General features: G+C 39.1%; 1 protein-coding gene across 9 annotated transcripts in view; it reads left to right on the top strand.

Moving 5' to 3' along the window:
- The first annotated feature begins 12,870 nt into the window (after window positions 1-12,870).
- Window positions 12,871-26,657, top strand: part of LOC137278541 (transcription factor GATA-4-like) — a 37,564-nt gene continuing 23,777 nt past the window's right edge. For 2 of the 9 annotated variants that reach the window (XM_067810967.1, XM_067810963.1), the window contains exons 1-2: window positions 13,445-13,685; window positions 14,151-15,082. In XM_067810967.1, the coding sequence (XP_067667068.1) occupies window positions 14,260-15,082 (823 nt within the window). In that variant the 5' untranslated portion in view covers window positions 13,445-13,685; window positions 14,151-14,259. Of the gene's footprint in view, window positions 13,140-13,259; window positions 13,686-14,150; window positions 15,083-26,657 lie in introns of those variants that run through there. The other 7 variants (XM_067810965.1, XM_067810970.1, XM_067810969.1 and 4 more) reach the window with 7 other exon arrangements.

The raw sequence follows: 26,657 nt of genomic DNA, 5'->3' as shown, positions 1-26,657 counted from the left end.
ACGCACGCACGCGCGCACACACATCACAAACACATTATGTGAATGATGAATAATGTTTCTATTTCATAACATAATACACGTATACAAAATGAGATCGTTGATTTGACGTTTAAAGTTTGCCTAATGCTTCCAAACTAATTGCCGTTTTGTGCTAATAGATTAATGAGTGTTTCTGTCTTCAGTGTACGTGCTTGCAGGCTGTACATAGAGATATGCGAATCATATGATAAAATTCTGATGTTGGAGTAAATAAAATGCCTATCACCAACCAAGCTGTTTATATATTTACCCGTGAAATCCGGGTTAGAACTGGTCTTCAGTAACTCGTGCTTATCATAAGATGTGACTGGAACGGATTGCTGACTTGTTAACACGTGTCATCGTGTAGATGCTGTTGGTCACTCTGTTGTCTGGACCAGACCCGATTATTTACAGATCGCCGCCATATAGCTGTAACATTGCTGACTGCGTCTTAACTTAAGCTTAACTCACTCACTCACTTTATATATTTACGACATGACTTACGAGATGACTTTAGAACACATGTCCTGCTATATAAGTTTGTATCTTTGATATTGTATATGTTTTTATGAAAATGATGTATGATGATGGTATGAATGTACAGATTCCGGAACATATATGTTTGTTTAGTTTACTTCAGAAAATCTCTTTGAAACTAGTCAAAAACGTTTGTCACCATATACAAACTTCTCTCCTACCACAAGCCTCCGAATGGGACAAGCTAAATTGAGCAATTTCAGAATTCTCCAATTAGTGTTACTGATTGTATCAGCAAAGCTAAAGGCCCTGCTCCAGTGTCGGAATTAGGGTCACACAATTACATCCCCAAAACGTGTTTCATCATTGCAGCGAGTACTGCTCAAGCTGTACGTATGTAGAGGTTTCGCTAATCCCTGGAGTCGTGGGACTGTGACCCTGTGTGAAAAGCGAAATGTGACATGAGCTATTGATATATCCATATCCGTGGAACTCCGATTGTCGGCTGTGATCCACATCTCAATCAAAGAGTAGTGAAACGGTTTCTCCATCCTACTGCAGTTCTAATCATATTACTGTAATACTGGTTCACACGTGTACATATGTCCCTTTTATACTTATGGCTTGACTTTAATTCACGATATGGCTGAAATATTGCCATTGTGACCATAAATTTTATCTCACTCACTTATTGCTTGACAACGCCTGTAGGGTTCCATACATGCCCATTAGGCCCTTTGGTCCATCCATGCACATGCAGACCTTCATGATAATATATATAAACCAGTATGTGCAGGACTTATTTATGATAATGGTAGCTGCTATATGTAAATCCACCAATATCTTAATCATGTTCGGTTTTTGGTTACAGTCGAGCAGCTTGAGCGTGGACGTCCTTCAATCAGGAAAAAGTGATGTCTCGGATAGAATACATTTTAAAGAACGAATAAACTCATTTTTTTACTCTTTTTACCACTGCATATGAAAGACTTCTGGTTAGTCATAAACGGAACACAATTTTTTTTTAAAAAAAATCCAAACTTGTGGTTAATTCATACCAAGTGCTTAAAAGTTGCTAAATAGCCGTCTGCTTCTCTCTCTCCCGCAAACGAAACCACAGACAGGTTACGTAACTCTATCGCCAGAGCTCTGCTGTGACGTCATAGAAGGAACGATTTTCAGTTAGTTATATAGAAAATGTGTAGGACGCTTGTCATTTTTGCTGATTTCTCGACGTCACCAGAGACATGCCAAATCGTTGTGGTGCCGTCAATTCCTCATTGGGGTCGGGTGATGGTGTAATTATCCACAGATGTCCACCGGACCCTGTAGATTGTGCTTAAATTGGTTGTTTGTGTGTGCGAAGTGAGCGTTATGGAAGACTGTAGTATATACTAAATCGGATGGTTCGCCCCCTACCACGCTTCCAGGATAGAAAATGGAGTTCAAGTTTCATCGAGTGTATACAATCAAGACTGCTTACTACACATTGCTGACCAAAAGGATTTTACATGAATATAACGCTTTCTTCCTCGGAAGCGAGATTGTGGTCGAAGTAACAATATTATCGTAAGTAATATTATATCGACCCCCGCCTCGCTTCCAAGAGTGAAACTGTTATGTGATAAGCAATGTCTTGTAAAATCCTAATGTCCATCAATAAAAAGCATATTTTACTACCACTGAAAAGTAATTTTGAGTTTGTAAGTCAGTGAAAACAAACTTAAATAGCATTTATCCTCAGACAGGGTGCCGCCATTTTTGAAAATCGTGAAGTCCATTTGAATTAATGAGACTATGGGTTGTTTTCATCAAGTTAGAAAATCAAAATTACTTCCTACTACTAGTAGTTAATTATGTGTTTGAATCATGGCCAAAAGATTTTGCACGACACAACTTGTAACATACCGACTTCTTCCACGGAAGCAAGGTGGGGATCGAATTGACATTAATATCGTAAGTAATATTATATTGACCTCCACCTCCCTTTCAAGAGTGAAACTGTTATGTAATAACCAATGTCTTGTAACATCCTAATGTCCATCAATAAAATGCATATATTACTACCAGTGAAAAGTAATTTTGAGTTTGTAAGTCTGTGAAAACAAACTTAAATAGCATTCATCCTCAGACAGGGCGCCGCTGTTTTTGAAAATCGTGAAGTCCATTTGAATTAATGAGACTATGGGTTGTTTTCATCAAGTTAGAAAATCAAAACTACTTTCTAATAGTAGTTAATTATGTGTTTGAATCATGACCAAAATGAGTTTGCACGACACAACTTGTAACACAACATAGGCGGGGTCGAAGTGAAAATACTGTGCGATAAATTTCTCAACTTTACTTGGTTTATACACGTTCACTCGCCAGTGTGTAGACACTTGTCAATATACGTCTTTATATTTGGTCTCATAATCCTAATTACTTTGTATAATCATACTTGTACGCATTTTGAAACTTAATAAAAAGAAACGATCTGCGAATGTATAACAGGAATGTAATTTTTTATAGTTTGCCTATATGAATCTTAATTTGCACGCACGCCCTAGAGTATGTCGTCTGTATCATTACACTTCAACACAAAAACAATGATTCTGTTGAAAGCTACGACAACTTTATAAAAACAGAATGCAAATACTAAAATCAAAACAAATGAAAGTTATAGGAGCAATGTCAGGCTATTACCTTGTTCGAGGAATGCATCCATCAATATCCACAAAAACGAGTGATACATAATTCATCTGCAGATTTCCCAAGGGATGGGCTAATATATGAAAACGTGATGTATCGTTTCAGGTTTTTCACATTGCTGTACAGTCTCATTGGTCACCCAAGATAGCACAGCTGGCAACTAGTTGCATAATGTTCGTCATTCTTTTAAAAAAGTAATTTAGTCAGCCAATAATGAGCAATCAATCAATGTATTGGAGGTTAATCCTTTGAAAGAAAGGTGATGTTTTTACATAGCTACAGACATGACAGAGTGTATTCAGTATAGATTAGTAAATGTACATACATGAACACTCCCTTTTGACAAATCCCCATGTAAATCCGCATAAAAGTAATTAATCAATCTGCGTGTCATCGGTTAATCCTTTGATCGATCAAGACGCAAGAAATGCCAAATGGGGACCTTTGTCGGGTAATCTAAGTGGCGTTACCACTAATTATACCTGTTATAAATTCATTAACTGAGCATCAAGTGAGTGATAACAAATAACGTGCAGGTTTATACCACCTAACACGGATTACAACCTAGCGACACCAAGTGATTTTGACAGAATCTTCTATGAAAACAAGGGTTGTAACTAGGAAACTAGGCATAGCAGAAGACAAAACTAAATGATAGTAGATTGTGAGAACACATGCCTTTCATGTTTCACACCAGCTGTCGCGTTTTCAGGTTTGTACAAACCTGTAAACGAAATAGTTTAATTACCCCCTGAAATGTAGATGAATTCTCCATAGACCCTCATAACTATACCTACTATTACGTCACGGAGACGCGCCGCTCTGATTGGACGAAATTTCGTTTGCGATTGAGAATTGTGCACTGTTGTCCAAAAGGTCTATTTAAGGTAATCAAAGATCGAAATGAGCAGTTTTAATGACGGGGCTTCATTTATAACGATGTCAATGAGTGATTTATGCATTTGCACCCCTAGAGTATATGTGACCTTTAGGACAATCACCCCGCCCGCACCGGACAAGTAGATAAGTCGCAATGAAGTAAGCTGGGAGGCCGCAAGAGGATATTGCCTGACTGCTATAAAGATCCGGCGAGCCGCCTGGAAACTGTAACGTCTCAACGCCTCTCGGAATAGATTGATAAGTGATATTTTATGAACGCTTTATCTGCTACCAGAAAATATCATAGCACCATACAATCACATACTGCCTCATAGCACCATACAATCACATACTGCCTCATAGCACCATACAATCACATACTGCCTCACAGCACCATACAATCACATACTGCCTCATAGCACCATACAATCACAAACTGCCTCACAGCACCATACAATCACATACTGCCTCACAGCACCATACAATCACATACTGCCTCATAGCACCATACAATCACATACTGCCTCACAGCACCATACAATCACATACTGCCTCACAGCACCATACAATCACATACTGCCTCATAGCACCATACAATCACATACTGCCTCATAGCACCATACAATCACAAACTGCCTCACAGCACCATACAATCACATACTGCCTCACAGCACCATACAATCACATACTGCCTCACAGCACCATACAATCACATACTGCCTCACAGCACCATACAATCACATACTGCCTCACAGCACCATACAATCACATACTGCCTCATAGCACCATACAATCACATACTGCCTCACAGCACCATACAATCACATACTGCCTCACAGCACCATACAATCACATACTGCCTCATAGCACCATACAATCACATACTGCCTCATAGCACCATACAATCACATACTGCCTCACAGCACCATACAATCACAAACTGCCTCATAGCACCATACAATCACATACTGCCTCACAGCACCATACAATCACATACTGCCTCACAGCACCATACAATCACATACTGCCTCACAGCACCATACAATCACATACTGCCTCACAGCACCATACAATCACATACTGCCTCATAGCACCATACAATCACATCCTGTCTCATAACACCATACAATTACATCCTGCCTCACAGCACCATACAATCACATCCTGTCTCATAACACCATACAATCACATCCTGTCTCATAACACCATACAATTACATCCTGCCTCATAGCACCATACAATCACATCCTGTCTCATAACACCATACAATCACATACTGCCTCACAGCACCATACAATCACATACTGCCTCACAGCACCATACAATCACATCCTGTCTCATAACACCATACAATCACATACTGCCTCATAGCACCATACAATCACATACTGCCTCACAGCACCATACAATCACATACTGCCTCATAGCACCATACAATCACATACTGCCTCATAGCACCATGCAATCACATACTGCCTCATAGCACCATACAATCACATACTGTGTCTCCTGCACGTATATGTACACCTTCACAGCATTACTCGCCACTGCCCCTGTATGTATATGTACCCCTTCACAACATTACTCTCCACTATCTGTCCTGTGTATGTATGTACAGCACCACAACATTACTCGCCACTGTCTCTCCTGTATGTGCAACATTACTCTCCACTATCTGTGTATGTATGTACAGCACCACAACATTACTCGCCACTGTCTCTCCTGTATGTGCAACATTACTCTCCACTGTCTGTCCTGTGTATGTATGTACAGCACCACATAATTACTCGACACTGTCTCTCCTGTATGTGCAACATTACTCTCCACTGTCTGCCCTGTGTATGAATGTACAGCACCACAACATTACTCGACACTGTCTTTCTTGTGTGTGTATGTACACCTTCACACATTACTCTCCACTGTCTTTCCTGTGTGTGTATGTACACCTTCACACATTACTCTCCACCATCTGTCCTGTGTATGTATGTACAGCACCACAACATTACTCTCCACTGTCTTTCCTGTGTGTGTATGTACACCTTCACACATTACTCTCCACTATCTGTCCTGTGTATGTATGTACAGCACCACAACATTACTATCCACTGTCTTTCCTGTGTGTGTATGTACACCTTCACACATTACTCTCCACTGTCTTTCCTGTGTGTATATATATGTACACCTTCACACATTACTCTCCACTGTCTTTCCTGTGTGTGTATGTACACCTTCACAACATTGTTCTCCACTGTCTCTCCTACATGTACACGTACACCTTCACAAGTTTACCCGTTACTGTCTCTCCTGTATGTGTGTGTACACCTTCATCACAACAAAAGAATTTCTACTTCACATTGTTGGAACTATTTTACCTGAGCCGTGATTAAGGATATAGTTTACGAAAAGAATGAAAACTAGAAGTGAAGGTTTGAAAACCTCCTCGTCATACACATAACCTACATTAGCATGCAGTTACGGATATACGTATGACACATTCGTAACTACTCGGGTCATTCCGGAAAGCCGGATTGCAGGTTACGGAAAGAGGCGAGTAGTTACGAATGATGTATGACAGTGTCTTTCATGTCTCATTTTGCCGGCACACGATGACGATCGTGACGGATACTAGTACAAATTCAAATAGAAGCGACAAAGACATTTTGCTTAAAAGCAGTGTCCACTGTACAGTTCTGAATAGTTCATGAGTATGTGTTTGACGCCACATTCAGCAGTATTACAGCTGTCACACGCAGTCACAAAAAACTATTATCAAGATCGCCTGTTGAAGACTGGACCAAACCATAACCATCAAACCCAACACCAGACATCTTATATTCACACATGCACATATACACAATAGTTTCAGACGGAACTCTTTCGCATTCTTAACCACACACACACACGCGCGCACTGACACGCGTCACATTTAACTCCATGACATATCAACACACGTGGACATACGCGCAAACAAACGTACACCAAATATGACGTACTTATTTAATCCGTTACCGAGTTTGTAATTCATATATATAATTCGGAATCGGTCATTCTCAACAAAAGTATGGATTCTTGTTCATTCAGATCACCTACTTCTTGTTCATCTTGAGCAGATCATGTCACAGTGAATACTAATGTTTTGCGTGACCGTGTCACACCTGGTTGTGTCTGTTATTGTGAAGCTCTGCGCCTTTGTCAGTTTATTGTCAACATGCATGTCAACAACCGAAACAAGGTCGTCGTGTAACATTCTCTGCTCCAATAACTCGAAATAACGTTTTTTTCAACTCGGAGTAGCTCAGGTCAAGCTGAACAAGCTGTAATCCTGAACAATCGTCACCGTGTTAGTTCTCGGTGCCAAAAGGATAAGAATCGGGTGAAGTCAGAGGGCACTCATCTCACAATAGCAGCAGTCTCAAGACAGACCAGGATGATATATATTGTATTCTGAAAGTTCTGTTGGGGTTTGAAATTGTCTTACTTTTCAAAGTCGCTGACTTCAACATATTGCCGGCTAAGATATATCTTTCGGATATATGCCTTTGGTGCTACCACAGCAGAGTTTGCACTGACAATGTGACCAATGATGAGTTGTCGGTACATCATAACACCGAAAAAGAAAGTTTGTAGTATTTTTCCTTAAGTCTGAGGCTTTTTAGAAACAAGAGTGACCCTTGAACACCACAGTTACAATTGGTCTTCACCATCCTCGCTCTGGGATGGGAGGCAGCTAATGAAGGAGGTAAGAAGAACAAGTTGTGACTATTGAATTTATCTCTATGTCACTTTTGTATGGAAGTGTATTTCTGTTATAATGTAAAGTTCATTACAACATAGATACTCGGAATACACGACTGATCAATAAGGTACAGATTTTATTACTAGTCAGGGATTCGAACAAATAGCTCCGATGGTTACACACCTTTTCGCCACCATACAAAGTCAGCAATCTAATCCACGGCTACCTCCACACAATGTAATTCTGAGAAATGACAGTACAGATTACGTACTGAGTGTACCTCTAACAAATATAAGTTAGCATAATTCGATAGTCAAAAATAAGTGACGAAGATACGTAGAATATAACATCACGTACGTAAATGATATAATTATTATTAAGTATTATGCAGGTACAGAATATGTACGTATCCCCTACGTACATGAAAGTATCTTCTCGGTAACTTCTTTAGATGCATTTAGAAGTTGGGGCAGTAATGAAGGATAAAAATATACTGATGAACAACGTCTTTATTACAGTGAGAGCGACGTTTCACTGCTTGAAAGCGGTGCTAGAACCTACACCGAAACGTCGATCTCATGGCAATAAAGAAGTTCTTCGTCTATATAGTGTTTTCCTTCCTTATCATGTTTCTCGACACTATTACACTACTTTTATATTTTTAATAAAAGAAATAACCTTAATACATCAACATTGCCATAAAGGGAATCAGGAATAAGGAATACACTGCATAAAATGAACAAGGAAATGTGAACTAGGAAGAGCCAGTTTCAGTGGTTCATAAACAGAGCCGGTGGATGGGTATAGAATCGCAAGCCCCGCTGTTACGTTTGCTTTTATGCAGTGCGTGTATTTCCGTCCAGGCACTGAAAAGAATTGATCGTTTTGAAATTTAAAAGGCTGATTTAATGTCAGAAAGAGGAATGTAACTCTGAGTGATATAAAGTGAATCTATGATGAAATGAATTGATTGCCTTCATGTCCCGTAGCTGCATGTTCCTGCGCACGTAAAGCCTCGTGGTTGGTTGAGGGTTGTACCTGCTGGAGCATTGATTTGATACGAGGAGAACGAATGCGGAAGTGAGCATAGGGTTCCGGGGCATTGGAGGTATGCTGGACCAGTTATCAGATACTATGTTACGCACTAGCAAGAGGAATCCAAACCATAAAATCATTTTTCACCGACGTTCAAGAGCAGAGAAGAAAACATATTACTTTAACGGCACATATTCCACGTTCATGGTGTTCTATTCCTGGTTATTCTTGTCTCAGTGTCATCTATTATTGACATGAACATATTGTAAAAACACAAAAGTACCAAAGTTTTAACACTGCAAGTGGTGCGTATGTGTGTGAGTGAAGTATTTTAATCCAACGGACCAAACGCAAAACAGGCGCCATTTGCTTGTGTGTGTGTGTGAGGGGGCATGTTTTTGTGACATAAAAGCATCATATCCTTTATGTACAATGCAATCAGCAAAACATACATGAAGTGTAAGAACAGCTTGATGAAAGTCAGTAATGGAAGTTGTAATAGTTGAGCGTCTACACTGAAGTATGTGGTGAGGATATTACATGCTAGTCTAGATCTTTGCTTGGGGGAGACTGAAATAAAGAGATCGATCAGCCATACTACTTCTTTTTTACATGTCGGCGCATTTACCAAGTTTCGTTTAATGTTGCGATTGATAAATGGGTGGGGTGGACATTCAGAACTGAGTAGTACATAACTGTTTGTTCAGTCCGCTAGTGTACATAACTGCTTGTTGAGTCCGCTAGTATACATAACTGTTTGTTCAATCCGCTAGTATACATAACTGTTTGTTCAATCCGCTAGTATACATAACTGTTTGATCAATCCGCTAGTATACATAACTGTTTGATTAATCCGTGTCAAACATCTCTGCTGCACGCTAAATAAACACACGCCAAACGGAATTATTGCAATCGAGTGAAAATTCCATTTATCTCATATACCCTGAATATCATACCATAATTTTTCCATGTGTGAAACAAAGAGTGATATTGTAGTAAGGTGTATGTATATTCTACCATTATAAAGTGATTTTTGCGGATTGGTTGAAAAGGAGTTACGATTTACGGAGGGTGGTAATATTTCAGCTTTCAAAAGTAAGCGAAAGAGCAGGTTTCATGTGCTTGATGTGGGTAATCGAATCCCAAGCCTTTTATGAGACGAATGAACGCTTAATCCACTCGGTTTATCCACCATCTGCTGTTACTGGAGCCATATAGTTCTCACTGAACTTGTAGTACATCTTTGAAATGTATTTTAAAAAACATTTGTGAATTACGCAAATCGAAACAAGATTAACGAATACGTCTCACATCAGGGCATTACGACTACGAGCATCTCATTAATCAGGGATAAAAAACTACATTCAGTACTCGTTAATCCAGACACTTGTTAATCCGAACACGACAGTAATATCGCCATGTATCATTCTGTGTTTGTCACATACACAAATTTATAAACCAATCCAACTCGTGCTCACAGGGGTCTCGGTGCTTGGACCATTCTGTATATATTTAGGTTATTAGGTTATTACAGATGATAACAAATCGCCAAGCAATACACTAAGTAAAGAATCAGAATTGATATACGCACAACTTAACGAAGGTGAATGAGTTATAATTTTGAAAAGGAAATAGTAACTGATTACCCCTTTACGTGAATATTATCATAACTGAATCAGTTAACATCTGTACATACTTTGTAGTATCTTGACGGACCGATAGTCAGTGACAAACGAAGTTACAAGGTTACGTTGTTTGTCCAATTGGAATCATTGTCTTCAATGGAATAATCAACGGACGTTATAAAAGTAACTCTTCAGTTGTACTGACGTTTATGGTTGGAATAAGTGTACACATTTTCAGGAACTAGGACTCTGAATAGGGTTCATATTTAAGTACAATATAGTAAGATGCGCGAGTTTATTAAATATGATAACACACTACACCATGCTCCCGGAATCGGTCACACAGAATTGTAGAAAAACCGTTTCGTTGTCATCACTTCTAAGTCTTGAACGACACACTGTCACGTACAGAACCGTTTTCTCTTTCAGATCAAGTAGAAAATACGTCTACAATAATACATGTGTACGGAAAATATTAAATAAGATTTAACTAAAGTATTGAAAATAGCCCAATCAGCAGCGGCATTAATGTTGACACACAGGTATATTTAATCGTTCTAATTGAGATCAAGCAACACTAATAATCACAAGCACACATGGCCGTTCTATGTGAGCGGCAGTTGCATACGAATGTCTTACGTACTAATGCTTCATTATTCAAAATTCAAATTCATAGGACTTTGACACATGTAATTTTTGCTCATAAAATCATTCAGTTGACCACAGATTATATATATGTATGTATTAGAAATCGAAATAAAAAAATAAAAAATGTTGTAAATATTTATATTGTAAATTGTAAATACATGTGCACTTTGAAATAGACACTTTACCAACTGACAAATGCAGTTTTCTTTTGTTTTACATACCTAGTGTTAACACATACACGGACTTGGATTTACGTGATAATTGGGAGCCGTGTACACGCCCAGCAGCTATTGTTGGTTGAGTCAACTCTGATGCAGTTTCGTCGAGGTACAAGGTTCATTGTAGTACGGCAATGTCAACTTGGTACTTGTTGGTGTCACTGGCGCACTTCAACGGGTACACAGCAGCTAGATAGCGTACTCATACAGAATGAGGTTGTTAAGCCGTGGCTGTACGGGTGGAGTCACGCACAGAGGCCAAGTGATTGAAGCGCCTTCAAGCACATAGTGAGCAAAGGGACACTATTCAACATGGACTAATTCGCAATCTACCGCAAAGAACATTTCTTTCTTGTTCTTAATTAATGGCCATATGACAGAAAATAAATTTATCATTTCAAATGTGTGTTAGAGTAATTGATGCATCATGTTTTTTGTTTGTTTTGTTTTTCTTATTTGTTTGCTGTTGTCGTTTGATTAAAGACAACTCTGCTTTTGTGTAGGTGTGTGTCTATGTATATGAGTGTAGGTATATAAATATGTATAATTGTTATCGCTTGATATTAATAGAAATTTAAGAGATTTGCTGGCGAGTTATTACTGTGTGTAATATGAAAGCAGTGGATATTTTAATGCCAGAAAAATAATAACGATTAGTTTTATACGTTCATTATATAAAAATTATATAATTAAATTATATATTCATATTTTTTTCTCAGATATATTTTCCGAACGAAGGAGTAATTGTTTAGACCAGAGATAGTTAAATATTTAACATTTTTCACCGATAACGTAGAATATATAACAGCACATCTGTAAATTTGTACAGTTTTGCATAAATATATTCTGCTTGATTTTCAAGGTATGTACCAAATTCTGCACTATGGGAGTTAGACATCGTCTTTCAAGACGATCCAGTTTATGAGGAACAGATATAATCAAACATCAGCTTGAGTTTGTGATAGAAAACTACCGTATTTGCCTAGGACGTGAAGCTTGTTAGAAGTTATTTGTCAACATACTATAAACACCGACTTGAATTACTTCTCCTCTCTGAGCGATCTCGTGTTCACGGCCAAATAAGAGTCATACCAGCTGTTTCTAAATATAAAAACACCCACTAGCAGCGGAATAGCACATGTTATTTATAATAACACACGTAGACATTCCCCAGCAATTATTCCAATTATTTAGACGTGATAATGACACCTTTGAAACCGCAACGTTTTTCCATGTTTCGGAACAAAACATATATCTGAAAAATAGAAAGGTTGTATATACGTTTTTTTCATTGAAGTGAAACTCAACTCTTCCTCAGTGCTTTGAGAGCCTCAAGTCGCGCGAGCCAGAGATAAACCAATGTTTAACTATAAACATTTATAAACAATCATTAGCATTCATAGTATCGGTGTTTGACCCGAACGATAAGAAGATTATTTTAATAGCAAGTCCCCCTTGAGACTCCATTCACAATTGCCTCTCCGTAAGGCGGCGCTTCGCCATTTCAACCAACTGGATACGCGAATATTTGTGTCACTGCATACTACATCATAATTAGACAGGCAGAGTATGAGAATACAGGACAGCATTTGTTTAATAGGCTAAGTAGGTAGATCGGGTAGTATACAACACGGCAGGGTGGGCGAGTTGGCTGGACGTAACCTAGTTGTCTGAAGAGGCCGCTCTGATGTTTAAACGCCAGATGGATTACTTTATCGCCTGGAAAGCATAAAGGACAACGGTCGAACACTGGTCAGTTATTACGCTTGCAAGGGGTGCAGCAAGGTGTACGTTGTGCAGCTAATTCAGGTAACTTCCTATTTTCAATATGCCGGCTTTGTGTGCAGTTGAAATCTCGCGAGAGTTGGAAAGGGGCGTATACAATTGACGTCATGAGCCACGTGTCTTCGATTCGTAATTTGGACCGCTACCCAGCTAATATACAATTATGACAGTAACGGTACTAGATCTGCATATGCTAATTTAGAAAGGTCGTATGCATGTACTTAGAATACATTTTTTACCGAATGTAGTTTTATCGAGAGACGGCTATCTAGGAGTTTTATCTGAGCATGGAAGGAGATCAGGGTAATGAAACAGGTCTCTGATTTATCACTCGCAGTCCTAGCCAGGAGTCAATATAGCCCGCTCGCTATCTGTTGCCCAAGAGTGATAAAATCACCCACAATTCACAGTTTCTGGCTGTATGTTTCGTCTCGACTTGACACGCTATATTCTTCTTGTGTTTTCCAAGTTTCGGCCTTTCGGAATTATGTGGAATTCATTTGTAGGATCTCGATCCCAGACCTTATGGTCTGGGAATCGGTGTAGGTGGTACCACTATCATCACGGCAGGTGAGCTGGCCTTTGATGACCACTAATTACAGGTAGCAGCTTTGGAAAAGGCATCTTCAAGAATAGGATTTTGCGACTGCTGGATTAAACGGTTCCTAAGTGAAGTCCAAATTGCTACATAACGGGTGCTTCGGTGACTGTTCCGTGTCACGCTAAAACTAAAGTCCAACCGACCCTGGTGGACTGGCGGCCATGTTGCTAGCAGCAGGTGCGCGCTAAGGACCAGCATTACACCACCTACCCGTACAGACATTCGGCCGTTACCTGGACTCCTTCAGGGAGCCATGTTTCTGCTTTCGATTCATTTGAATAACCCATTTCGTGGATCTTTCGCATTTATGTATTATATTAAGTTTTTCATCCGTATGTTTGTGTCAGGGTTGATGTGGTAGACTTTTTCTTCTGTGCTGCTGGTTATACGCCATATTTACATGTGTGTCTTTGACAAGTGACTGTGTGTTCCAGGTGCTTACCTCCGCTGACTAGAGAGCTGACACCCCTTTGATCCCATGCCGGGGGTCTAATTGCATGTCTTGCCAGGTAAGACAAGCAGGCTGGACGCTGTGGAAGCAACATGTCCCAGGTGGACGAGCGCTGGACCTCTTCTCCTACACAACCTATGCCTCCTACGGCCACTGAGGTGATTGTAAAGGACGAGCCAGAATCCTCCCCTCCCCAACGGGATCCTGAACCTGACTCTGCTAGAGACTCTGATAGCCCAAGTCGCTCACCGCCCGGGGAACCTGTGACGAACGGTACCCTTACTTCAGGTGTTGTTCATCTACCCCACCCACACGCCACCCACCCAGGCACTGGGCACCATATGGGATTTGAGTCAACTCCAGGCCATTTATTACCTTGTGAAGATGTTGAAGTGTTCTTTCACAACCTAGACAATCGACCGACAGCAACAACCGTCGCGCTGGCTAGTTTTACGACAGTAGGTAATGGTCACTTGACCACATTGACCAACGCGCCGTTGTCTGCTCACCACTCCCTATATCAAGGATCATCCCTGGGGTCAGGCGGGCTGGTCACCATGCAACCCCCAAGCTACTCCGAGTCACAGACTTACCTCCACTCTGGCCTACCCTCATTGTACGTGCCATCATCCCGACCCCTCGGGATGATGCCGATACAGTATGACAGTCCCTCCGGAACCCCCACCCCTGTCTCCACCCCTGTGTGGAATGCAACATCGGACACCATGTACGGGGCACCGTCCTCCTCCCCGAAATATACCTACATCGGAACCGTTGGGGAAAGTCTACATAACCCCCCGCGCACTGAGTCTACCCTGTCCCTACAGCTGTCCCGACCACCCCCAGTCACCTACCAGGGGTACTCATCAGCCGACGGATGGGGAAACTATGCAGGGGACAGGACCCAAGTCAAAGGTAGGACCATTAAATATACTGAAGCATATTTCGCCTTTCAGGTCTAGTCTCTAGTAACTTTATTAGTTTGAATGTTATATTATTTTTCAAATTGATTTGGATGATTGAAAACCTTATTCATCACTATCAAGATTATTATCAGTGAATGAACTTGGCTATCAGCCTCATCGTTAAAATTGTTTCAACAGTGAATCTAAAAATATAATTGTAACCAATATTGTGTGGTGCGACAGATATATGGCATATTTCATACCCTTGACCCACCTGTAATGTGACTTTAAATCTAAATACGAATATACTTTTCAGTTGTTTCAATTTTCTTTTGAGGGGTCAAGACAGTGCCACCGCATGTTCCGTGTATATTATCAAAAAGGTGTTTTCATGCAATGAATACGATAGTGTCTCATCAATCAGCAATACCTTGAACAACATGCGCTTTGATTAGAACTTAATCCTGCACTTCACCAGAACAAAGACGTTGCTGGCATTTTGTTTATTTATGTAAAACATGTCGTGAAATACACGATAATCAAGCACAAAGCTATGTTGATATGGCTTATCTAGAACATGCCCCTCCTTGTATCACTGAATTGCAATTTATTCTATTATGTAATGGGCCCATTCAGGGCTGATTGACGAACACTGGAACATTTCCAACAATTTGTCCTGAAATGATTTTTTTAATGACTTATTCAATGTTTGTCATTTGCACGATGGATATGAAATCTAATGATTATTACCGCGAATATTTCTGCAATTTCTCAGCAGTTGTAATTGTACACATATATATCATACATGTGTTAAGGATATATAGGTGACACTAAGTGTTAAACTGATTGTGTGAGGCACACAAGCTGGGCGCTTTCTTAACTACATGACTGTAAAAAGTTTTAAAACAAATTACGAACACGGGTTATTGGACTTTCGATCGCGAGCAATGCAAACTTCATGCCGTTTCTACATTTCAGTTCTCTTTTCAAATGTGTTAATAAATCTTCAGGGTGCGGCTGGATTCTTGCGACCTAACCTAAGCAACAAAACTGAAACAGTAACACGTCAAAATTTAGTCTCGGTCGGTAGTGTGGAAACGTGTCGCCGTGGAGAAAGCGTTCATTGAAACTCGGAGGGGCGAGCTTGGAGCACATGGAATGCCACAAGAAGTAGGTTAGCGTTGAGGCACAATCCAACGTTGTGAAGTCCCATGGTAGCTACAAGTCGCTCATGGTTTGTTCTTTGTGTGGAATACGTCTTGGCAAGAGCCTGCGATCCTGTTTATGGCCATTTAACTCAGTGTGTAATAAAAATGTCACTGCAATGAAAGACAAATTACACATGGCTAATATAAACTACCACTCATTTTATATGAAAGAGTTTCACACAACGACCGCGCTGTTGTGTGAAGGAAATATGCTACAGATGGACATGGTGCCGTAATGTATCACTGTTATCAATGTAAACGTTTCATATGTGGATGTTGTGTATACATATGTTAAAGGGGAGGATTGGTGGTGTCGTTTTGGTGCGGGACAGACATGTGTAACGCTTGCAAACGTTATTAGTTTGCTTTTCTGCTAAAAAGGCGTGATGCTATATATATTTCGACATTTCGACGGTAGAAATAGCCATGTTTCGATGAGTTCCTCTATAATTAAACATACTACTTGTACCGAGTTGTTAAACGTAAATACAGCTGTAGTACACCACGGTAGTGATTGCCATGTATTTGATGAGCTACATTTTAATAAGATGTGGCTTGTACCGAAGTCTTAAACATAAATACAGCTGTAGTACACCACGGTAGTGATTGCCATGTATTTGATGAGCTACATTTTAATAAGATGTGGCTTGTACCGAAGTCTTAAACATAAATACAGCTGTAAATTAATACGACAGTAAGTGCTCAATATTTCATCAGCTACTTTTAAATTTTGATCCGTCTTGTACCGAGATAATACGGTAGTAAGTACCAAACATTTCACTAGGTACGTCTTAAAGTTAGATCTGTCTTGTACTGAGATCTTAAGCATAAATCCAGGTGTATATATTCTATTAGTAACTGCCATTATATCTGACGAGCTACTATATAATTAAGTCATTTCTTGTAACTAGTTCTTACACGTAACTGCAAGTATGATAATTGTATTTTCATGTTATGATGTACTTTGGGTATTTTGATGTCCAGAAGAACATTTTTTTCGTTTGACTCGATTGCTTCAGTTTGAACGGTATTTTGAAATTATGACAACCCTTTAAATATAGTGAATTTGGAGCAGGTGAAGGTAAATAGACTAATATTTGATCAAACGTATGACGTATGTCGGTGGTATGGAGCAGAGACGGAACCATTCACAATCTTGTGCAAGGATGCATGTGCCCTAAACAATTCGTAACCAGGAAAATCAGTTTTATGTAAAAAAAACTTGCATAGAATACAAGGCATAGTCCATTTAACAAAGCACTGAATCGCACTTCGCGTATTCGAATTAAGGATGGTTTGAGTGAGCACGGTGTTACGCCACTTTCATCAATATTCCAGCAATATCTTGTCTGGGGACACCACGGATGGGCTTCGCAGATTGAACCAATGTGATGAATCGACTACAGCGATTATACAAGTGTGGGATTTGGGATAAACGGTAGTGAACTGGGTCCTTGCAAATCAGTGAATTTTATATTACACAAATGACATTTCAGAAATCTAGATTATATCAATCGATCAATCGACACGTAACTTATGTTACGTGTTACATATTCATGCTAGTCCGGCCATCTTGGAATTTGGTATCACCATAAAATAAGTACCATGTGCAAATGTTGGTTTACAGGTATATATGCTAGGCTAAGAAAGGGTTAAACATGAGGTTCGAGGTATTGTGAGAGGCGAAATCCTGATTTTAAATACGCTCACACATTAACCATGATTTAACAACGCACGGTCGTTGGTCAAAGCTCATGTCTTCACTGGCTGGTTTGATTTGTTCAGAATCGACCATTTACAAGTGGGGTGAACGGAAATGTGCAGCGTTCTTATTCGAGGATGTATTTTATACGGGAACCATATGCAATATAATATACATCACATCAGTCACTACAGGTGACGTGCTTATGACTGGGGTCTCTTTCACAGTATGCAATAACGAGCAGTGAGAAACAGTCATTTTTCATGGGCATACGGTTTTTGCCTAGACGTCTAGTTGCACCTTGCTCACTGCAGCGTTATGCATGTACCAATCATTTTCTCATACATCTTGCATATATGACTTAAAATATGTTTTTGTTGTCAAAAGTAAATGCACCGGCCCTTTGAAGTTAATGTTATACATTTTAGAGGAAGAGCACACACAACATACTATAGACATTTGTCAAGGAGATCACAACTGCTTTTGTCAACACGTTTCACTTCATACTTAAAGCATGATGTTGGTGAGTATTTGCTAGTCCAGTATAGCAGGGTGTCCATTTTGTAACGGTTGGCGCCATCGCTGAAACTTTTCAGTGATCTGTGTTAGGCTCTTGAAGTTGATACTTCCATTAGAAGCTGACTCCCAATGTTGTGTCAGAGGTGTTGATGCAACTGCCTATCGCATGTAGTCTTTGTTGTGCACTAATCACAATCATCAAAAATGTTCACCAAGATATTTTATAGATTTAAGCTTCTTTGGTCTTTTCCACACATCGTTTCGGGATCAGATCCCTTCAGCAAGTGAAGTGACAGTTGACACTATGGTCCCGAAACGTTGTGTGGAAAAGAATAAAGAAGCTTAAAGCCCAAATGTATCTTGTTCATCTACAACAACTCCTAAATTCTGCTGAAAGACACCATCAATGATGTGGTATTGAATTGATAACCTCCCTGACTCCTGTTTCTACTGTGCACTCTTTAGTACCGTCTTGTCCCCACTGAAGCTTAGATTTAGGTCTAAACGTGTAGACTGCTTCCTACATACTGTTCTGGACATAATAAAGTCGTGACAGGTACACGTCAAGTTTATACCAATCGGGAACAATATGCATCCATTTTTTGTAGCCACGGTGTGGCATTTCGTTTCCGCATATTTGTTTAGAGTATATACGTCATCAGTTCTTCGTTTATAGTTTCAAACGTCATTTCAAAATTATGATATTGTTTGGGAGCTTGAAAATACATTGTGATGAAATGAGTGGGTTGGAAGTAGCATCAACACGTATTTCACCAGGAATTAACATTTTCACATGAGGGAAAGTCACTGATAGGACCAGAGGTCTCTGGGAACGGGTAGATAGATATATTTCCATTTGTGTTAAGTTGATCCGTGTATATTTATTGAATAAATAGTACTTCATAAAGTAACATATAACTGATTCTTTCTTCAAATCCACAAATATTTTAGGTCCGAAAATACATTTAGTGATAAAACGATAAAACGCAAATGCATATTTTTATCTCAAAACGTGCCCTGGGGAGAAAAGGCCTCCCAAATCTCATGAAGACACACCATGAGTATATTTACAAGGTGACCTAATCACTATTCCATCTTTGTCAGGGTGATGATTTCATTGAAAGATGCAATTTGCAAAGAGTTACCCATTTGGGGGAAAACAAATAAATAATCAACTTGTCAACAAAAAAACACTTATTACGTAATAACCAATAGGTCTCCGAGTATCTGTTTGCTGACCTGCTTCAATCATCGGCGTGTATACATGTGCAGCCCAAAATATCCACTCCGTTCTACTCTGTTGCGTTATCATGCTAGTGTATGTTCAGTGCTTAATGGACACGTACTTATATATAAGTTTTATCTATGTTTATGGAATCATTTGGGGGAACTTTTTGATTTCTTAAAACGTGCAACAGAGTTGATAACTACTATCTTTAAAACCTATTTTAACCACTAAGCCAATGTGTCACACCTTATTTAACCATAATTTGTCCCATGCTGCTCACTGCAAATAGTGAAGTCTAACTGCTACACTAATTACAACGTGTTAATTACTCCTGCATGTCAGTACGCCTTTACACATCACAGGCACTCGCTACAACCCGATCTCGTAGTCGGCGTATATATAGGAGGCTGTAAACATCTCAAACTGATATCATAAATATTTCAGCAACCGCTTGCTAATTACCCACATGTCGAACACACCTGGCCAATATGTACCTAGACTAGTAGGTAATAAACATTTCGGTACTAGTCTCTCGCACTCTAGCCGATGTCTTTGGTGCGGTGTGGCGACATACGCTATTTATTGATTTATCTTTTTAGTATTCATTTCCTCATTCATTTGTGTTTTAAAGCGGCGTTAACTGATTTTTTGTAGGTCCTGTTGATGAGGTGTGGCAGTCTTTCTATATCCATTATATGATATGTTTTGCAAGTGGGCACTGCGGCATAACAAATGGCTGTTCACTCATAACTAAATACTGTTGTTGATACTATGTCAGGATGTATGGTGGAAGCAACATGGGTCATGTCTAAAACATCTGTCTCCGTGTCCTTAAAACATACCCATGCATACCGTCAGGGTACATGATGATATAGACGGATGTACATTACATAACACGGGTAGTGTCCATAAGCACCCTGACATTCACTGATTATGTGTGTTTTCCATTATTTGACATGCTAATCCCGATTTTACCTCAACGTGGTTTGTGTAGATTAACATCAGTAGGTAAACACCAAGATCTAAGACCTACTGTTGATCAAGAAAAAGCTCATATCTTCCTAGTGGAGTACTGATTAGCCATTTCCGGCTTTACCCGTGTGTTGTGAAAAGTATCACTAGGGTATTGTGTGTGTATGGATCTGTGAGTGCATGTGAGAGAGAGAGAGAGAGAGAGAGTGTGTGTGTGTGTGTGTGTGTGTGTGTGTGTGTGTGTGTGAAAGAGAGCGCGTGTGAGAATGCTTATGAATGTTGTGTGTGTATGAGAGAGTGTGTACGTGTGCATATGAGCGTGCGTAAGGAAGAGCGCGCGTGTGTGAGTGCATATGAGTATGTATATGAAAGGGAGAGTGAGTGTGTGAATGCATGTGTGTGATTGAATGAGGTGACAACTACCTTTTCTAATTATTTTCCTAAACTGGTTCGATAAGGAGATGAACTATTCTATTATCAAACAGAAGATATATATGCGTGGAGGATCATGTGAAATGTTTCTTTTATAGCAAACACACGTCGCCTTTAAAACTGGGTTTTTGATTAATTCAAAGTCAACATCGATGGGTATATACCCCGTGTCCTGGCTGTTGAGTGTACCCACTATAGGATAACAGTAGTATGTACATCTACTTTATCCCAACTGGCTACGACAACTGAGAACACATCAATCTTTGATGTTGGCTGAAAGTGAAACAACGAGGAACACACGCTCATGACGTATATGATTGATGCATCATCAACAAACATCACTGGGAAATTCCAATAACCTTTAAGAAACCACAGTAATATTTTTTGTACTTATACAAAAGATAATCAAGGGCAAGTAGATTTACCAGGCGTGGCAAAACACACATGAATAGAAGAAATTTCGACCATTTGATCTGTTCTGTCCTGCTCATGTTTTGCTTTGAATACGTGTATGAATATCCCACGATCTAAGCACTACACAGGTTTTGGCGTTCTGTTCCACGTGATTGTGGTAGAGAGTGGATATAGAGCTTGCATGGTACAATGTTTAAGTCTAATGGAAACAGTGTTTATTCTATACTGAATATTGCACATAATGTATGGTTGTCGAAACAGCTTATCCTGATCAGTAAACCACGTGCACCCGAAAGAGAATCGGCAAGGACATTAATTTCCTCTCCACTGTCGCATGGTTGTCTCTGAGCTGAAACTGGAGGTTTTATTTAACCATTAGATACGTCATAGGTCCTATGATACTGCCAGGTCGACAGGTAACAGAAATGTAACGTCCGGTTTCTTGGGTTTAGAAGAGTGTAGGCCAGGATACGTTAAAATAGATGGGGCGGTTTCTTCTAGTTTCTATGCAAAGAAAATTGTATCAGGTTGCATACAAAGTGTAGTGGATGTTTTTAATTACCATGACTGATGCGATGCCATAAAATCTGTTAATAAAAGGAAAAAATAAATGTTTATTTCGAAATCTTTATACACTCAGCATGTAGTGGTCAAATTGACATTATGATCACTTCTGCTTAATGTATTCATACGATGATGTTTCGCTTTTCTCACATTTCTGTTGTATAAGCTGAATACGCATGAAATGACATCAAATACGTAAATTTCGTAAATGGTCTTTTAAGCCAATAAATGCATATACAATAACAGACTACCTTATCAACTGTGGTCTTTCTCCCATCCGTTCATTCAAACAAGATACAAGATGACAATGGTGTATATGTGTCATCTTACTCCGATATATCTGATATTCATTATCAACTGTTAACATGGTGGAGAATAGGGCATTGTTTTCATATAGCGCCACGAATGGCCACCCTCTGTATTAAGATTTTCAGCTAGTGAAAGTATGAAACATTAGCACCAAAGCATTAGTCCTGTCAATCCTCGTACGTAATAAAACAGTCCCAAAAAAACAAAAACAAAAACCCAATAACTAAAGACACCTACAATTACATTACACAGACAAATAGTAAAACCTTGCTAAGCAAAACCGTGTACAGGTCAACAAGGCAAAAAGTGCATTTCTGTGGATCACTCATGTATTACTGACTATATCTCTAATAATATATATGGTGGCTATATATTGTTAACAATTTTAAACACTTTAAGTTATATCTTTGTCGTGATGTTTCTCGACAATGCCAGAATAAGACTAAAGTGTGGGAAAAAGCAGTGCCCTGTCATATTTATCAGGTGAACAAGCCTTTTCTTATCTTATGAAAGAATCGTCTCCATTTGAACCTCTGTCGACACATAGATATGTTGCATCGATATTTGTCCCATTTCTGAGTAATATACTGTGTACATGTATTATATTTTACTGCCTAATGGAGTGATACGTTAATGGGGTAACACAAGAACTATCTCAAACGTCAAACTGATTATGTTGTATAAATTAGACAAAGAAGATTAATTACTTAATTATAGGAATCCGTGTTCGGGACTTTTTTGGTAATTCATAATAGTTTTGTAATAAATAATAACACTTAGTTAATGTTGAAAGGTACTGTACATGCGCTGATATTATCTTGTCTTTTTGCGTGCGCAGTATATGTTCCCGATTTTTATGATCTTATTTCGAAATATTGTCTCTTCTGTGACATCTCTAATGCCATATGGTGAGTTCCCCCTAACCACTCCTTCAGTCGTCATGGTAACCACACCTCCATACTAGAACGACAGGCGGCATCTGTGGCGCTCTCGCATTTTCTCGTGAGAAGACAACAGGATTTTAGTGTATTTCGACACAATGCGGCCAAGCGTTATCTTGAAGCTAAATTTAGTATCTTTTGTTGTCTGTAATGTTTGCACATCAAATCCTCCGCCATACTGGCCAAAGGTTGTACTAGATAGCACTGATAATTGCAATTTCAGCTACATACATATACACGAAAACAATAAGTAATAAGGTGAATATGCTCGAAAATAATATGATTCAGTTTTAATTATTTCTGAAATGAACAAAAAGCAAAAGTGAATGTCGAAATCCTTGGGACAATTCATATTAAAAATAAAGTTTCGCCGTGACCTATAGAGCCAAAGTAATGCATAATTATGAATGGAATAGGAACAATATAACACAAAATGTCGACTTGAAAAAGTGTCCAGTGTTATTCCGTTACAAACACTGAAGTAGCTATGTTATTTCTCCTTCTTTAAGTAATTAATCTTCTGTAAAACGCGGAAAAGATTATATTTTGATAATTGCTTTATCTAGTCAGCATTGTGTCTTCTAATCGCGATCTATTCCTACACATATCTTTCTCAGACGTATTAACACATCTGTTTGCTGTGCAGGACGTTTCAAAATGGCGGTCTGTGCTCGATATTTGGAAGTTGTGAGCGCTGAGTTATCGCGAGATTTGCACACAGTTCCCATGGTTTACATAAGAGTGTAAGTGATGATGGATATTATAGGCCGATCTCCAAGTCTGATACTTCAGTGTGTCTCTAGATACACACACATCGTATCAAATCACCCACTAACTGGAGTCATTATCCTGAATGGGTTTCACCACAAGATTAACCCTTTTTCGAATCAAAATAAACTGTTGAAACTCACATATATTTTGGCGTCGTGATATTTATCATTAGCCAAACCAACAAGTCTCGTAATGAATGAATATGATTCTACACACTAACACAACATGGCTCCAGTTGTATGAGAATGTGACGAACATCTGACCATGGATATGGTGCCCACAAACCAAAAGCAAATATAGGTTCTGCCATAGGATTCTTGTATGCTCAAGGGCGACAACTCTGCTCGAGAAATCAACAGTTCACATCTTCTTTAGTAACATAGGTCCAGTGTAGTGATGAAATGCAACAAGGCAGAGTAGCAATGTGTCCATCTGTGCGCTCAAGATGCGTTTGATTTTGATTAATAAAACCGATTAGATAAAACAACGTTATCCAGTAAAACCAAATAGCATCACTGTAAGCGGAACAGTGCGCTTTGGTCATTGCTATCAAATCAAATAAATGTGTATTGGTGTGCTACTCATTGAGCAGGATACGCTCACCTTTCAGCAAATGTATGATACCCTCACATTACGATTGTGATTCATAAACACTCGGTTACGATATGGTTGGAATATGGCTGGCTTTTCCGACTGTGATAGGGTTGTGTTGCTTTTATTTGTAGTTGTTCTTTTTATAGTAAGGCATACAATGCTTCAGACCAGAGACACTGAATATATATAAAGGTTAAACTGTGATGTATATACAGGCTGAACTTGAATGTTACGTAAAAATGTAGTGTGTAATGTAAAAGTTGTCAGTACTGGTGTTCTGTTTCTATTTAGGAGTTAAATTTGGGATGTTATGTACACGTGCTAGACGTAAGATATAGCGTGTGATGGTTAAAACTAGGATGGCCAAACAACTTAAACCTAGGATATGGAAAATGATTGTTAAGAAACAGGAATGGTGTATATTAAGTTGGGAGGTAGTGCATATATGTTACATCTGGAAAGTTCTGTAAAAGTCAAACCTCGAATGTCATAAATACCTATTAAACAGGATGTGATGTATACAAATAAAAACGGATGTGATCTATAGAGGTTAAACCCTTGATGTTTTGCAAAACTATTCAACCAGGGTATGGTATATGTACTGTTATACCCTCTGTCCACCCAACTGGTTGTTAAATGAAAAGTTAATCTTTGAGGCGAATACTTATGCTGTTGCTAAAGTCGTTATCTAAGTTGTACTGTGTTTATGAACTGACTTGGGTCGTTGCACCTAAAGTGTTAAAACTGTGATGCTCCTGGTATAGGAATAAACATTCGATGCCATCGAAACGGTTAATCCACGGGTGAATGGGAGGCTGATTGTGACAGTGAAGCATGGGATTTTTTTTTGTAAAATTGACTTTTCTTTGCATGTGTTTATGACGAGTGTAAACATTTACACGGACACTGGTTTCATCAGTTAGAGTGAGTGAGCGAGTGAGTTGAGTTTTACGCCGCTCTCAGCAATATTCCAGACTCGATTATTTACAGGCAGCCGAGATATAGTTTGACTTTTGGTGAGTGTGGCGTAAAACAATAACGAAACCAAACCAAACCAAGCTAACTACGTTCTGATTGTTAAAATGTTGAGAGTTAAACGTAGGATATCAGTGTAAAGGGTTAACCTGGGACTTTGCAGCTACAGGATGAATATCAGAGACGTGCACTGAACAGGAGATAAAATGTTTTAATTTCAAAGTTTGTATATTTATATTTCAGTAAAATATGTAGGACGTATCTGCCCTCCTAGTGCAAACACAGATCATCCAAAACTAATAATGATACGAAAATAATTATACACTTTAGAAATGTGAATAATAGCATTATTGTGAATGCTTAAAATCATAACTAGCAATGAAGAACGCTGTTTCATGGCCGACGTTCTTACCCCATACATTCTTACTCCATTTCTTACGTAATCGATGTAAGATATACATCATGTTAATGCGCACTACATATGATGTATTTATTTGAGCTTCAACAGGCCATACCACAATGCGTTCATATATTGCTGAAAGACACACAGCAAAGTGAAAATGAGCCCTAGCACATAACAAACCATGTTCGTGTACGGCGGCACTATACCACAGCATTATTTAGCAGCACGGGACGCTTGCTTCATTTTCACTTGTGATAATTTCCTACTAAGGCCTTCTCCATGTTTCTCCTAACTGCTTTTCATTTTTGTCACCTTTTTTCTGCTTTACAATTTTTCAGAATTCGCTCACTCTACAATTTAATACCTTTATCGCCCATTCCCTACAAACGGTATTTCTGTTTCCTTCTTCTTGTGACATCCGCGTTTCAGTTCTACGTACCACCGAGTAGTATCCGGCTGTTTAACCTGCGCGGCACACAAACACATACACACACAAACACTAAACGCTTCAATCATCAATACTTGCCTGCTGACGACACCGTTTTCCCAGGGC

Source organism: Haliotis asinina, chromosome 3 (genome assembly GCF_037392515.1).
Source record: "Haliotis asinina isolate JCU_RB_2024 chromosome 3, JCU_Hal_asi_v2, whole genome shotgun sequence".
Classification (NCBI taxonomy): domain Eukaryota; kingdom Metazoa; phylum Mollusca; class Gastropoda; order Lepetellida; family Haliotidae; genus Haliotis; species Haliotis asinina.
Note: the sequence above shows the minus strand (reverse complement) of the source record. Positions and strands in the feature narration are given on the sequence as shown.